This window comes from Sinocyclocheilus rhinocerous, unplaced genomic scaffold (assembly GCF_001515625.1).
Source record: "Sinocyclocheilus rhinocerous isolate Xijiao unplaced genomic scaffold, SAMN03320098_v1.1 scaffold2468, whole genome shotgun sequence".
In the NCBI taxonomy this organism is placed as follows: domain Eukaryota; kingdom Metazoa; phylum Chordata; class Actinopteri; order Cypriniformes; family Cyprinidae; genus Sinocyclocheilus; species Sinocyclocheilus rhinocerous.
The window spans coordinates 452,378-467,843 of record NW_015655382.1 but is presented as its reverse complement, the minus strand read 5'-3'; the positions used below and the strand labels follow the sequence as shown (position 1 = coordinate 467,843).

Genomic DNA, 15,466 nt, shown 5'->3' with positions numbered 1-15,466 from the left:
GTTATTTCTGAGCTCGGCTTTCAATTGTGACCAGTGGATTTGAAAAATAAGCGTGATAGTTTGATAAAAAATAAATCGATAGCCTAATCATGGATTCGCTGTTGTCTGCAACCTGATCTCCGGCGAAAGGCTTCTGCACACAAAAAAGAAAAGCCCTGCATGAACACGCAGCATAATGAAGCGAGTGGATTTTCCTGATGGATCTCATATCTATAAGATGATGTCTGTGTGCGAGGATTACGAACGTATGCTCCTTTTCTATGTGCGTTCCTCTCTTAACACGAAAGTGAAAGTAACCTACGCATTCGGGATAGTTTAAAAGAATTCGGGTCTAATCAGGTCCATTTGGGAAAAGCATGTTTATTTTAAATTACCCGAGGCCGCTAATACCGAACCCGACCCGTGTCCGAGGTACTCGCTGAAGTTTTGGACCCGAACCCGCTCGGGTCTCGGGGCGGACCTCGGGTTTTCGGATCCAAGTGGACCCGTGAAGACCTCTAGTGTACACACACTTCCAACACACAGTTATGTTCAAACAACATGTAAAGTGAATTTTGCATCCGATGACCCCTTTAACTACACCAAACAGGTGTATTTAATAACTAATGTTTAGAGTCAGAGCTTGAAGATGATTGGACAGTCTTGTAGCACTCAAAAAAGACTTTAGTCACAGCAGACACCAGATTTAACTTTGCTTTAGTGCATTAATGTTTATGGTGTTACAAGTTGTGCATGTACATTAAGGCTGCACGATAAATTGTATATTTATTTTTTAATTAATTTTATTTATATATTTAGAATACATTTTTATTTATATACAAAAACAACAACATAAAAAAAGATACATAATACTACATTATTAAAATCCATATATAATGTTATAAATTGCATATTTTTAAATTATATTGATGTTTATCACACACACACACACATATATTTGGTATTACACATATATAATTGTATATACATTTATTAGAATAAATTAATTTATTCTATATTATATCTATTTATTACACATATACATTAGTTATATATTATACATAATTTATATATATTATAAGATACATATAATTTGTTATACATTGTATACTTTTATTAATTTTATTTATATATTTATAATACATTTTTATTTAATTTTAATTAATTAAATTAATTAATTTATGCATTTAGCATACATTTATTAGAATAAATTAATTTATTCTATATTATATCTATTTATTACACATATACATTAGTTATATATTATACATAATTTATATATATTATAAGATACATATAATTTGTTATACATTGTATACTTTTATTAATTTTATTTATATATTTATAATACATTTTTATTTAATTTTAATTAATTAAATTAATAAATTTATGCATTTAGCAGCGACTTGCATTGCATTCAGGCTATACATTTTTTACCAGTATGTGTGTTCCCTGGGAATCGAACCCACGGCCTTTTGCGCTGCTAACGCAATGCTCTACCACTGAGCCACAGGAACATTCATTTTAGAAACAACAAAACAGAAGAAACATAAAATACCATCTTATTTAAAAAGGCATATAAACACAACAGTGCAACATGAACTCTTCACCTTATTTCTGTTCATATTTGGTGTCTATTGTGACTAAAGTCTGAATCACAGCGAATTAGTAGCAACAACAGTAGTTCTGTTCTCATGGTTACCTGATCAGCATCTTCTTTCATCTTCAAACATACATACAGAGACACATGAACAATACATCATTCATAAACTACAGACCAGAATCACTTAAAGCAATGAGTCGCTTCAGCAGAAACAGCAGCCGTGTGTGAGGATCATGAGATCTCAATTACAGGCTGAGCTTCACGCTGGTGCAGAGGACAAACATCAGACAACATCGCGTCACGCCACACTCACCATCTTGATGTAGGAGTTCTCAGCCAACAGAGAGTAGTTGGACATGGGCTGAAACGAGATGGAGGCTGGATAAGTACAGGATAAAGTGCTTTTACTTCCTGTTTTAGTGACACTGAGTGTGATTGGCTGACCGGCAGAGGCTCCTCTTCCTCCACGGTGCCGTTCTGCACTGAATCCTCCCCTCCGGCGTCACCGTGATGCTGATGATGGTGGTGGTGTCGCTTCTTCTTTTTCTTCTCCTTCTCCTCCTTTTCTTTCTTCTGCTTTTTCTTCTTGTGTTTAGAGGATTTCTGAACAGGAAACCAATAGACAGTTGGTTTAATCTGGTTTCAATTGAGCACAACAATTTGTTTTGGTATTCTTCTGCTGATTTTTCAGCAAAAACCAGTTCCCAGATTAATCAAAGCACCACTACCATTCCTTGCCTAAACATACATAAAATCAGGAACAGGTCATGTGACCTGCTCATCCCATAAAGCACTGCAAATTACTAAATTGTATCAGCAATACCAGTACAATATAGAGCTCACTGACAATAAGTTTATTGCAATATATTTTGTTATTTTTATGTTAAATTAAGAATAAAGGTATATTTTATGTACTTCATTTCTAATGTGCATACACACATATACAGTTTTTAAAAATGTTAATATTTTTAGTTATTTATTTAGTTAAATATAAATAATTTTTGTTTTTTTGTTTAAGATGTATAATTTGTTATTTATACGTTTAAAAGAGTAAACATTTTAATTGTTTAATTTTTAATTTAAATGTTATTTAAAAGGCATATATATATGTTTAATTCAAAAGTATGTCTATTATTAAACTATGTATAGTTTTAAAATTTTTTAATATTTTATTTATTTATTTTAATGCAAATAATTAATATTTTTGTATAAAGATGTACAATTTATTGTTATTTATTCAATGTTTAATGTAATTAAACAGTATAATTGTTTAATGTTTAATTAAAATGTGTCATTTATGTTTCCTTAAAATGCAAATATTTATTGTTGATTAAAGTTTAATTTAAATGTATGTAATGTTTATATACACACACAGTTTTATTACACATTGTTACAAACATGTTCATTTTAATATTTACTTAATGTTTAATTTAAATCCGTTTTTATGTTTATTTTAAAAGCACTGTTTTTTTATAAAAATAGTGTTATTTAATGATCATTGTGTGTTTATTTTAAAAATGTCTAAAGATGAACACAGCACTGCCAGTGGAACAAACAGAAAACCAGTTTTAAAAACAAACAAAAACAAAACACAACAACACAAAACAAAACAAAAACCAAAGCAGCAGTTGTGTAAGCCCCACCGTGTCCTCTGGCTCTGTGTCTTTAGGTTCATCAGGTTCAGATTCTGGGGCGGTCGCAGAGCTGGTGTCCACAGCAGCAGCAGCAGACGAGGGCGCCGTCACCTCCTGCAAACAAACACACATTAAAACACACACTTCCTGCTGCTTTCAAAACCGTCCAGAGACCGAAGAATGATCAGCTACACTATGAAGCATGCAGAATTGAACAATATCATGATCAAGAAGAAGAAATGCTGATTTGATGTTGTTGAATTGTCACATTGGGAGAAAATGGTGAAGAAGTGCTGAACCTGCAGTGAGAAAGTGATATTTTGGCTTTTGAAGTCTGTTGTTCGCATTAAGAGGAACTGAACTATGATATTTGGGCAGATTAAAAAAAAAAAAAGTACATCAAGTCCTTTCTGTCTCAGGTGACCTACATTCGGTTCATGAGGCAAATACTGAGCTGTTTGACTGGAACCGCAAGAACTGTCAAGAGTCCTGGCTGTTTATGATGACAAAAAAACAACAACGATCATACAAGAGAAGCGTCCCACATCAGTGAGTAAGACACATTTACACCTCTGCACGTGCACACATGCATCCTGAACTAAATCAAGCAAACGCTAACACACACAAATGTGCCAGACCTGTGAAAAACAGCGAAAAATAAGACGGGTGAGACAAAGAGATTGGCACGTCAAGAACAGCGAGAGTTCGGAGGAGGGAAAACACAAAACAAACGCTCATTAACAACAGGACAGACCAGAGGGGGAGGAGAGGGAGAGAGCGTGAGGGACCGGACCTGGGCGGCGGGGGGAACAGGAGCGCTAGAGAGCCAGAAATCCAGATCCGAGGCCTAGAAGAGAAAAGGCAGGGTGGGGAAAGTGAGTCCAGTCCTGTTTGACTCGAATAGAACCCCAAAACAAACACTCGGACAACCTCAGAAAAACAAAACGAGCACATATTCCATCAATATGTCAGTTACTGCCACTTCAATAGCCGTTCATTTAACATAACGCAGTTTTATAATTTTTATGGTATATTTCAGTTAAATTAATTTACGAATGTATACGATGTAAATGTGGACATACTTCGTTTTCATTTAAGCAAATATAAATATTTAGGTTAAAACTGCGTCCCCTGGTGGTATAGATTTTAAGAAAGCAGGAATTTTCATAGTCGAATATCATTAAAATGAATCAATTCATCGTTAAGGTTAAAATCGCAAGACATACATGGAAGAAAGCTATTAATATTATTTTTTTCATACAACAATTTAAATAAGTGCGCAAAACCCTAATAATTATTTATATATATATGTGGCATATGAGTCCCTCAAAGTCTAATTTCATTGTGCTCATGTTACACAGCAAAATAATAGTAGCCTATTGAATGCAGTGTGTCACAGTAAAAGCCCCCATGCCACTTCAAGATTCCTGACCATAATTCTGAGATTTAAATTTTTGAATATATACAAATATACAGAAAAAGTACCATATAAATTTAGGTAGAAAACGACTTTCTACCAAAGAAAACGACAAGAAAACAAAGTCGTAAAAAAACGACTTTCTACCAAAACAAAAACAAAAAATCTAAAATGAAAAAAATATATATTTGTAAAATTTTTCAATATTTCCAACTTTGGACTAGTGTCAAATAATAGCACGCATTAGTACAGAGCATAACCTAATAATAATTAGGTTTAAGGTTTAATGGATTCAATTAACAACAATTAATAATCCATTAATCATTAACACCTCTAAATTAGGCAGTATAGGCTGCAGGCATTTGGCCATAAAACAGATCTTTTCATGCTCTTTCTCTGTTTAACTGTTGATTTAATCTTTGAATACAATGATCAAATTTGGGCTGCCACAAATGACAATCTGTTTCAACAAAGTAATGGAATATTCAAAGTATAAACAAAGCAAACGGTAAGTGTTAGTGATGGAGAGGCTATAAGACGAGCTTTTTTTAAAGATAATACTTTACTATCAGTCCAAAACCAATCGTACCTCAGCAGATGTGGATGTGGGCGGGGCTGCCGCCTCTTTGGTCTCCTCTGATTGGACGGCCTCTTCTGGCTGGGACTCCAGAAGCTCCTCCTCCACTTTGTGTTTCTTCTTTTTCTTCTTTTCCTCTTTGCTCCTCTGCAAAACACCCAAACCACCATTTGAATATTAATGAAGTAGAATTACATTAAACAACAATATTCGCTCTTAACTGCAGATAACTGCCATCTCACCTTCCTGTCCTTCTCCTTGTCTTTCTTCTTCTCTTTCTTCTCTTTACCGCTCTTCTTCTTGGTCTCCTGCGGGACGCTCTCGCTGTCTCTGTCCTCGGCAGGGCTCTTCAGCAACTCTGGACGGTGGGTCCTCACCGGAAGCTTCTCGCTGTCTGCAAGCGGCCTGGAAAGAATAAGAGAAACAGAGATTAGATGGACAGAAAGAGGAGGAGATAGTGAATAGGAGAGAGAACCAGTCACATGGATGCTAGGAAAGGCTTCAGCTTATTCAATATACGGGTCAAAAGTCTAAAGGCCTGTTCGCAACAAGTCTGATGTGACAGGGTCACAAAAGTTTAACATTTCATCAACAAATATATTTCGCTGCACCAAAACTATTCACACCTTTGGTCTTACAACTACCGATCAATGAATGCGGCATAAAAAAGTAATAATTTAATAAATGAACATGATGTCTTTATAATGCTTTGCACTCTGTGGTTGTATACAACAACATTCATTAAGTGCAACCAGTGTAGTTTATTTTACAAACAAAGGAAATAGTTATTTTTAATCACTCAAAGCACTCAATTCATCTCAAACTTGTGTTACTAATCTGAACTGGTCTAACAAACGAAAATATAAACACAAACAAAAGTATAAAATCCAAACCAAACAAAACCGAAAACAAAGCAAAACAAAAATCAAAACAAAACACAAAAACAAAAACGAAGACAAAACTGATCTAGCATCCAAACAAAACAAAAAACAAATAACTGAAGTGTAACCCTCTTAACTAGGTGTGAAGGAGTTTGCTTTGCTTTACTTGAAATTTTGTGGTGCATTTGCTTTGTGTCAGAAATTGAGATTTGGTGTGAAGAGGCCTTCAAAGCAGTACAATATTCCTGTCCAACAACAAGCTGAAAAAAAAGCTGAGGGGTTTAAAATCTGTGCTCACGAGTATCAAGGGAAAAGTCAAAGCCAGGCAAGGCTGTCAATGCTGACACTATATACTATAATACACTAACATTAAAAAGATTGGGGTCAGTAAGATTTTTATTTTTTTGGTTAAAGATTAACCCTTTTATTTAGCCAGGATGCATTAAATTGATTAAAACTGCCAGTAAAGACATTTAATGTTACAAAAGAATTTGATTTCAAACGAATGCCGTTTTTTTGGGGGTAAAAACATGACTTCTATAAAAATATAAAGTCGTACAACAGTTTTCAACATTGTTAATAATAAGAAATGTTTCTTGAGCAGCAAATAAGTATATTAGGATGATTTCTGAAGGATCATGTGACACTGAAGACTGGAGTAATGATGCTGAAAATTCAGCTGCCATTTTGAATTGTAATAATATTTCACAGTTTTTACTGTATTTTTAATCAAATAAATGCAGCCTTGGAAAATAAAGTGAATACAGTCTTACCAACCCCAAACTTTATAACCAAAGTGTTTAAGTTGTAGCAATATGACCACAGCCAAAACCCAACTAGCAGGTGAGCTGATCAGTCATGCACAATGTGTTCTTGACAAATATTATTCGGTCCAACAGTGACATACTGCAATTTCCAGGAAAAACAGGTGTGGTAATTGGGCAGTTGATTCCACTGGGTCACGTGACCGCAGAAAGTGCTTACCTTGAGCTAAAACCAGATAGCAGACTGTCAGGAGGGCAGATGCGTGCGTGCGTGAGGGAGAGAGAGAGAGATGGAGAGAGACAGAAGCAGAAAGCAGTGTGTGTGTGAGAGAGTGAAGAAGATACAGGAGAACTGGAGAAAGCTCCTCGATAACAGAACATGGAAAACCCAACAGATGCAAAAGACAACTAGATTTATTTTGCATCTGTATGAACAGAAATTCTAGACTCATAAACCTGCTAAAGGTGTTTTAACGAATGACAGTGGCAAGAAGCACGAAATTGAAAACAATATCTGGAGGGAAAACAGTGATGATACGGAAAATAAAGTGGTAATTGATGTCCTCAGATCAACAGAGAGAGTCTCAGACCAAACATCAGACACAAAACAACAAGAACGTGGAGAATTTCCTGAATTGGATATCAAGGAATGAGAGTTTAACACGTATAGCTAGTGATGCACTGAAATTTCAAAAACTGAGAGAGAAAAAAAAGCAAGTTCAAAAAACAGTTATCGTTATTGTATTTTCGCTTCTCTGATTTGACTGTATCAACATCAATTTCAAGCACACAACACAATACATAAAAATGGTTCAGCTGAAAAGAAATGTTTCTTGAGCAGCAAATAAGTATATTAGGATGATTTCTGAAGGATCATGTGACACTGAAGACTGGAGTAATGATGCTGAAAATTCAGCTGCCATTTTGAATTGTAATAATATTTCACAGTTTTTACTGTATTTTTAATCAAATAAATGCAGCCTTGGAAAATAAAGTGAATACAGTCTTACCAACCCCAAACTTTATAACCAAAGTGTTTAAGTTGTAGCAATATGACCACAGCCAAAACCCAACTAGCAGGTGAGCTGATCAGTCATGCACAATGTGTTCTTGACAAATATTATTCGGTCCAACAGTGACATACTGCAATTTCCAGGAAAAACAGGTGTGGTAATTGGGCAGTTGATTCCACTGGGTCACGTGACCGCAGAAAGTGCTTACCTTGAGCTAAAACCAGATAGCAGACTGTCAGGAGGGCAGATGCGTGCGTGCGTGAGGGAGAGAGAGAGAGATGGAGAGAGACAGAAGCAGAAAGCAGTGTGTGTGTGAGAGAGTGAAGAAGATACAGGAGAACTGGAGAAAGCTCCTCGATAACAGAACATGGAAAACCCAACAGATGCAAAAGACAACTAGATTTATTTTGCATCTGTATGAACAGAAATTCTAGACTCATAAACCTGCTAAAGGTGTTTTAACGAATGACAGTGGCAAGAAGCACGAAATTGAAAACAATATCTGGAGGGAAAACAGTGATGATACGGAAAATAAAGTGGTAATTGATGTCCTCAGATCAACAGAGAGAGTCTCAGACCAAACATCAGACACAAAACAACAAGAACGTGGAGAATTTCCTGAATTGGATATCAAGGAATGAGAGTTTAACACGTATAGCTAGTGATGCACTGAAATTTCAAAAACTGAGAGAGAAAAAAAAGCAAGTTCAAAAAACAGTTATCGTTATTGTATTTTCGCTTCTCTGATTTGACTGTATCAACATCAATTTCAAGCACACAACACAATACATAAAAATGGTTCAGCTGAAATATCAAGAGACGACTTTATTGCTGCTATTTAATTTATCAGCATAAAGAGTTACATTTCCAAATATTTAAATACCGAAACTAAATACCAGATTCAGTAATTGGCTAATTGGAAAAACATTGTGGATTATTGCTGCAGAACTTTACTACAACTGGTTTAAACTTATTAGAATAAAGAGAACGAAACATAAATTTCAGTTTTGCTAAAAAATTCATTTCTGCACATCACAATATGTAGCACATGTATGAACTGTAGGTGGCGACAATGTGGTACATACTTGTCCAGATCGATGTCTAGAGCTTTATGAGGGTCATTGGGATCCTTATCGTCATCGTCACTTGGTAAGGCATTCTGGGAACCAAGACACACCAACATTATTGTGTATAGTTTTGTGGACAACAGTTTTAAGCACTTCCGAAATAACAGCTGCCCACCTCTGGCATTTCCTCTGTGACTATGTCCACCTGGTGAGCGGGCGCTATGTCTTCCTCGCTCTCAGGACCTGAATCCGCCTTCCTCTCTTTCCCTCGCTTCTCCCGCTTTTTCTTTTTCTCCTTCTTTCTCTCAGCCTTCTCCTTCTGCCGGCGCTCCTCCTCCAGCTTCAGGTATTGGTCGGACATGGGCATCCCTGGACCAAAAAAAAAGACCGTAAGTTCTAAGATTAATACGTTTTTTTTTATTCTATATGAAGATGAAGCAGTTTGTATTCAAAGTGGATTACATTTTAGGGATTGTAGACTTGCTCACCTGGGACTTTGAGAGGCACACTAAGGTCGATCTGCACCACCGGAATGTGTTCTACACCTGGCGCGTCGTACACCTGCAATTGCGGACACGTTCGAGAAGTAGTTATGGGAGAAACTTAGTGATTCATAGCTCTGAATCATTTGAAACAATTGTTTTGTAAAATGATTCACTGTTTTGAAGCATTTGAAACACCACAGGCTGACGGCGGCTTCGGGTAAAAATGGTAATTGCAAAAAAAAAAAAAAACAGTCCAAAGAAATATGAAATAGGAACAGATTAAGCACCGTTTACAAGTGATAACAGGCCAAAACAGTTAGATGGATTTTGATGTGAGAGGACAACAGGGGATGGAATTTTTCACTGGAGGAAGTGTTATGGATTACGGACTCATATTTTGGCCAGAAACGACATCTTAATGATGGATTTGTTTCTTACAAACATGCAGCTTTTCAATTCAAAAGACATTAACTGATGGACTGGAGTCGTGTGGATTATTGTGATGTTTTATCAGCTGTTTGGACTCTCATTCTGACGGCACCCATTCACTGCAGAGGATCCACTGGTGAGCAAGTGATGTAATGCTAAATTTCTCCAAATCTGTTCTGATGAAGAAACTATTTCCTCTACATCTTGGATGGCCTGAGGGCGAGTACATTTAAATTTTTATGTGAACTATTCCTTCTAACGAAAAAAAATTACATTTTCCAAATAACAATCTTTGTTTTGCTTCTATTTAAATGACAATTTGTTTACATCAAACCACTGTTTTAATTTATTAATTTCTGTGGTTATCACATCCAAAAGCTGATGTAAATTGTCCCTGGAACAGAAAATATTTGTGTCATCAGCAAATAAAATAAATTTTAGTGTATCTGATACTCTGCACATGCCATTGATATAGATTATAAACTGTTTGGGACCTAAGACCGATCCCTGTGGTACATCACAAGTTATGTTTATGTAGATTTATGTTCATTAATTTCTATAAATTGTTGCCAATTTCTTTTAAAAAAACACTGTTTGAAACAGTATGATGCAACAAAGACTCAACTGCTGAATTGGATAACGTATGATACAAGTTTAGAGCTGCTAATCAAACAAAAGTTTAATAAATGGTTCATATGGTGTTTCGAAAGTGGTCATCACTAGTTTCGGCCTGAGGATTATGTGATCACATAAATCATTTGACTGTGTACCTTCTGAGATGATGGTGAGGCCTTGATGTAGAACGGGTTATTGGCCTGTTCCTGCTTTCTGACTTCCCTCCTCTGTGTAAAATCGGACAAGTGTATTAAGACGACTGTATTTACACATTTTCTGAAGGTCTGAAGGACAGCATGGACTTACCCTGGCCAACTCTTTCTCATCAACCTCGGTGTGTCTTGATCTGGAATGCTTGGGTTCTTCTTTAGCGAACACTGCTTTGGGCTTCTCGTCCTCAGACTCGCTCTCTGACGGAGGCTCATTGATCCAGGCATCGAGATCCAGACTAGAGGGGGAAAACAACAGCTTAAACATCTATTTCTATTGATACCCTTGAGATAGTCAATAAATGACTCACCCTTCTGGTATAGGCACTTTCTTCTGGGCCTTGGGGGCCACAGGATTGAGTTCTCCGGCGAAGAGAGCCGTCACTTCCTCGGCCACTTCCACGTTCTTCTGCTGTAGCTTCTGGATGTACTTCACCAGCTGGAGGATGCAGGACGCCTGCGGGGGAACATCATGGTTAACACTGTGTGATTGTGTGTGTGTGTCCGTTTCAAAGCCTAATAAACCATATTATTAGAATCGCAACTGATGAAAATATTGATGTTAGCGTATTGCTAAGCTAATGAAGTCAGGCTTCATTAGCTTAGCTAATGAATATTCAATATGGCTGGTTTTAGCTGGTTTTCCAGCCTGGTCATAGCTGGTCAACAGGCTGGTTTTAGAGGGCTTTTGACCACTTCTTTAGCTGGTCTCAAAGACTCAACAGACCATATCAGACCCCACTGTATGGTTTGCTGGTCTTAGTGGGTTTAAGCTGGAATTAGCTGGTTTTAGCTGGTCAGTCAGCTGGTCTCCAAGCCTGACCAACTATGACCAGGCTGGACAACCAGCTAAAACCAGTCAACTAGTATTTTAGAACATCTCTAGCTTGCGGCTAACATGATTCTACATGTTGCTGACATGCTTCTGCTATGTTGTTGCCATGTTTTAATACACTGCTAACATGTCCAAGCATGCTGCTTGCATATTTCTAACATTTCCAGCAGGTTTTTAACATGTTAACATGTTGCTAGCATTCTGTTAACATGAATTATCTCACTGCTACCATGTTTTTACATGTATTAACACACTGCTAACATGTTTTAACATGTTGTTAACATGTTTTGAATTAATGCTAACATGCTTTAGCACATTGCCATTTTGATTGTCACGACACACTAGAAGGATACTTGTGACGCCATCTTACATTTGGCCAAAACGGGACATTCAATGTCGCAATGAAACAGAAGTATCAGGAGATCTTTTCTTCCATATTGTGAAGGATTTTGAGATTTCATATCATATCATTTTGTGGCCTAGTGTCTGGAATAGCCTTCACTGCCAGCTCACCCCTTACGGAAATTAACCATGTAACCATCCTATAGTAAAAGTGTAGTAACTATGCTTTTTTTCACCATTTTGATTAACATTTGTATAACCACAGTTTTACTACAAATAGCATGGTTAAAATATGGTTAGTGTAGCCATGGTTAATTTGTTGTTACCATGTTTTAACTACAGTAACCATGTTTTTCTTTTAGTTTTATTTGTAGTAAAACCATGGTTAATTTAAGTAAGGGACGAAATGTCAGAATAAAGCTTCTCCTCACCCTCTCCTGCACTTCCAGGTTGTCACGACACACTAGAAGGATACTTGTGACGCCATCTTACATTTGGCCAAAACGGGACATTCAATGTCGCAATGAAACAGAAGTATCAGGAGATCTTTTCTTCCATATTGTGAAGGATTTTGAGATTTCATATCATATCATTTTGTGGCCTAGTGTCTGGAATAGCCTTCACTGCCAGCTCACCCCTTACGGAAATTAACCATGTAACCATCCTATAGTAAAAGTGTAGTAACTATGCTTTTTTTCACCATTTTGATTAACATTTGTATAACCACAGTTTTACTACAAATAGCATGGTTAAAATATGGTTAGTGTAGCCATGGTTAATTTGTGGTTACCATGTTTTAACTACAGTAACCATGTTTTTCTTTTAGTTTTATTTGTAGTAAAACCATGGTTAATTTAAGTAAGGGACGAGATGTCAGAATAAAGCTTCTCCTCACCCTCTCCTGCACTTCCAGGTTGGCACTCTGGACGAACAGCGGCAGTCTGTCTATAAGCAGCTGGCTGGTCTCCTGCGCAGCCTGGCTCTCCGTCTCCCCTTCATGCTTCTGCAGCACCGTCGCAAACAGCTTGGCGGCATTTTGTACGTACACCGCCTGGATGTGACCGGGCAGGGTGGCCACTTTGGGTCTCAGCATGGCCTCCAGTGTCTGCATGGGGTCTTCCAGATGCCTGTGAGGAAAAGGCTGTTAGCATGCTGTTATATGGTTGAACCTCGAACCTTTCCAGATCGTCATCACGTACTCGGAGAACTCTCCGCAGATCCATGCGGCGGCGTAGAGAACCTCGCAGATCCCGTTGCGCTGCGTGTTGCCGGTCAGCAGGTGTGCGTTGTCCAGCAGAGTGGCCATCTGAGCCACGGCGAAGCCTCGGATGGCTTTGACGCGGATGGCGACGTCCAGCATCTGAGAGGCGATTAGGTGGCCGTGCCTTGTGCCCTCCAGACGAGTCAGTTCGACCAGGATACTGATGTACCTGGAAGACAGAGATGTTTGTTTTTGCATTTAAAAATGCAAGACGGTGCAATGGGGGAAAAAACTAAAGGTCTTAAGACTATGTTTTTTTCTTTTTAAGCTGAGCTTATTTTAACTTGAGCCATGTCATGCATGAGAAGGCTCAAGATGCACCAAATGGATGTCTTTGACCGTTGCACTCGCATGTTTACATAGAAAATCAACAGAAATTCTATGTGAACAGCCCCTAAGTGTGTACTTGGCTGTTGTTTAGTCTTACCACTCAAAGTTGGTGATATACTGGAAGTTGCTCTGGCTGCAGATGTCGATGATCTTGGTGAGCAGCTCATCTCGGTAAGTGGTGCCTTCTGCTTTGTCCACATGCAGCATGAGCTTCTTCACAATCTCCATCAGGTTCTTCTTCGAAACCTAGTTAACCGCATTTTCCACCACATTTTAGTAACCTCATATATTTGAGCTCCTCACAACTTCAAGACTTCAGAGGAATGTTTAAATGTTGTACACACCATGCCGTAGAGCAGATCCAGGGCTCTCAGCCGGATGGACTCATCTTTGTCGTCCAAACACTGCAGGATCAGGTCCTTGTGCGACTGCACAGACTTGGGATGCGTCTTTAAGATCTTGGACATGGCCAGAAGACCCAAGTACTTCACTGCAAAAAAATCACAGCGTCTAAGTGACTCTTGCATTGAAGCGTAGTCTCTCTGTTTGCTAACTTTAGCTATATTGCATTTATGCTAATTGACGTTTTGTCCAGTTCTTCTATTTAGACAAGTCGGCATGCAACGGAAGTAGCAACAGATATTTCTGTCCATATTGCGAAGTACATCCGAATGAAAAAGAAAAGAAATACTGGTTTTCCCCCCAAAAATTGGGACTTGGTTCAATCCATTGGTAGTTGATTGAATGGAGGCAAATCTGAACGCGAGCTTGCAGGCAATTGTAAGAAAGAGGCGGAGTCTGAATGGACAAAATGATTGAAGAAATCATGTATACATCATCCAAGAGACGCCTAGCATTTTACCAGAAAAATTAAGTCATTTTGTTTTAAAATAAACTGCACAGACTTGGGATGCGTCTTTAAGATCTTGGACATGGCCAGAAGACCCAAGTACTTCACTGCAAAAAAAATCACAGCGTCTAAGTGACTCTTGCATTGAAGCGTAGTCTCTGTTTGCTAACTTTAGCTATATTGCATTTATGCTAATTGACGTTTTGTCCAGTTCTTCTATTTAGACAAGTCGGCATGCAACGGAAGTAGCAACAGATATTTCTGTCCATATTGCGAAGTACATCCGAATGAAAAAGAAAAGAAATACTGGTTTTCCCCCAAAAAATTGGGACTTGGTTCAATCCATTGGTAGTTGATTGGATGGAGGCAAATCTGAACGCGAGCTTGCAGGCAATTGTAAGAAAGAGGCGGAGTCTGAATGGACAAAATGATTGGAGAAATCATGTATACATCATCCAAGCCTAGCATTTTACCAGAAAAATTAAGTCATTTTGTTTTAAAATAAGGTCAAAACAAATTATATACTGTATAACCAATGTGAACTTCCATTTCGTGCCGACTTTAAAATCTGCTGAATTTAAAGCCTAGTACTAAATGTACAGTATTTTAGAAATGAAAATAAGGATCATCAGCAAATAAAATAAATTTTAGTATATCTGATACTCTGCACATGCCATTGATATAGATTATAAACGGTTTGGGACCTATGACCGATCCCTGCGGTACACCACAAGTTATGTTTATGTAGATTTATGTTCATTAATTTCTATAAATTGTTGCCAATTTCTTTAATAAAAACCAAGGTTTGAAACAGTATGATGCAACAGAATTGCTTATCATGGCGGAGATACTGTTGACAAGAACCAAGAACAAATTTGCTTGATATGCAATGCTCAGGTGAAATTCTATAGTAATACTACAAATCTGCAGAATCATTTGACATCACCCATAAGGCGCCATGATTTCCGCAATGAATGAATGGCGGATGGCGCAGACGCACTGTTTTGTTTACTACACATACTAAAGTGCGGACGTGTTTTCAGCCTCTGTCGTCTCACTATATGATAATATGAACACGAATATCATCTCCAGCTGCTCTGAGAGTCACTTCATTAGCATTTTACCATTTCATTTGAGAAAACTACCGTCATATCACATACACAGCAGCTGCAAGT

At 37.6% G+C, this 15,466-nt stretch overlaps 1 protein-coding gene across 1 annotated transcript in view; it reads right to left on the bottom strand.

Annotated features, from left to right (window-relative positions):
- LOC107717992 (AP-3 complex subunit delta-1-like) overlaps positions 1 to 15,466 on the bottom strand; it is a 32,051-nt gene that overhangs the window by 4,483 nt on the left and 12,102 nt on the right. The window contains exons 7-25 of the mRNA XM_016524908.1: positions 14,343 to 14,398; positions 13,786 to 14,016; positions 13,539 to 13,687; positions 13,050 to 13,280; positions 12,746 to 12,977; positions 10,985 to 11,130; positions 10,771 to 10,912; positions 10,620 to 10,691; positions 9,424 to 9,496; positions 9,111 to 9,304; positions 8,954 to 9,027; positions 8,077 to 8,100; positions 5,453 to 5,615; positions 5,223 to 5,357; positions 4,010 to 4,063; positions 3,226 to 3,330; positions 2,027 to 2,185; positions 1,896 to 1,943; positions 1,682 to 1,702 (exon numbers count right to left, since the gene is read on the bottom strand). Of these exons, the coding sequence (XP_016380394.1) occupies positions 1,682 to 1,702; positions 1,896 to 1,943; positions 2,027 to 2,185; positions 3,226 to 3,330; positions 4,010 to 4,063; positions 5,223 to 5,357; positions 5,453 to 5,615; positions 8,077 to 8,100; positions 8,954 to 9,027; positions 9,111 to 9,304; positions 9,424 to 9,496; positions 10,620 to 10,691; positions 10,771 to 10,912; positions 10,985 to 11,130; positions 12,746 to 12,977; positions 13,050 to 13,280; positions 13,539 to 13,687; positions 13,786 to 14,016; positions 14,343 to 14,398 (2,309 nt within the window). The remainder of the gene's footprint in view (positions 1 to 1,681; positions 1,703 to 1,895; positions 1,944 to 2,026; positions 2,186 to 3,225; positions 3,331 to 4,009; positions 4,064 to 5,222; positions 5,358 to 5,452; positions 5,616 to 8,076; positions 8,101 to 8,953; positions 9,028 to 9,110; positions 9,305 to 9,423; positions 9,497 to 10,619; positions 10,692 to 10,770; positions 10,913 to 10,984; positions 11,131 to 12,745; positions 12,978 to 13,049; positions 13,281 to 13,538; positions 13,688 to 13,785; positions 14,017 to 14,342; positions 14,399 to 15,466) is intronic.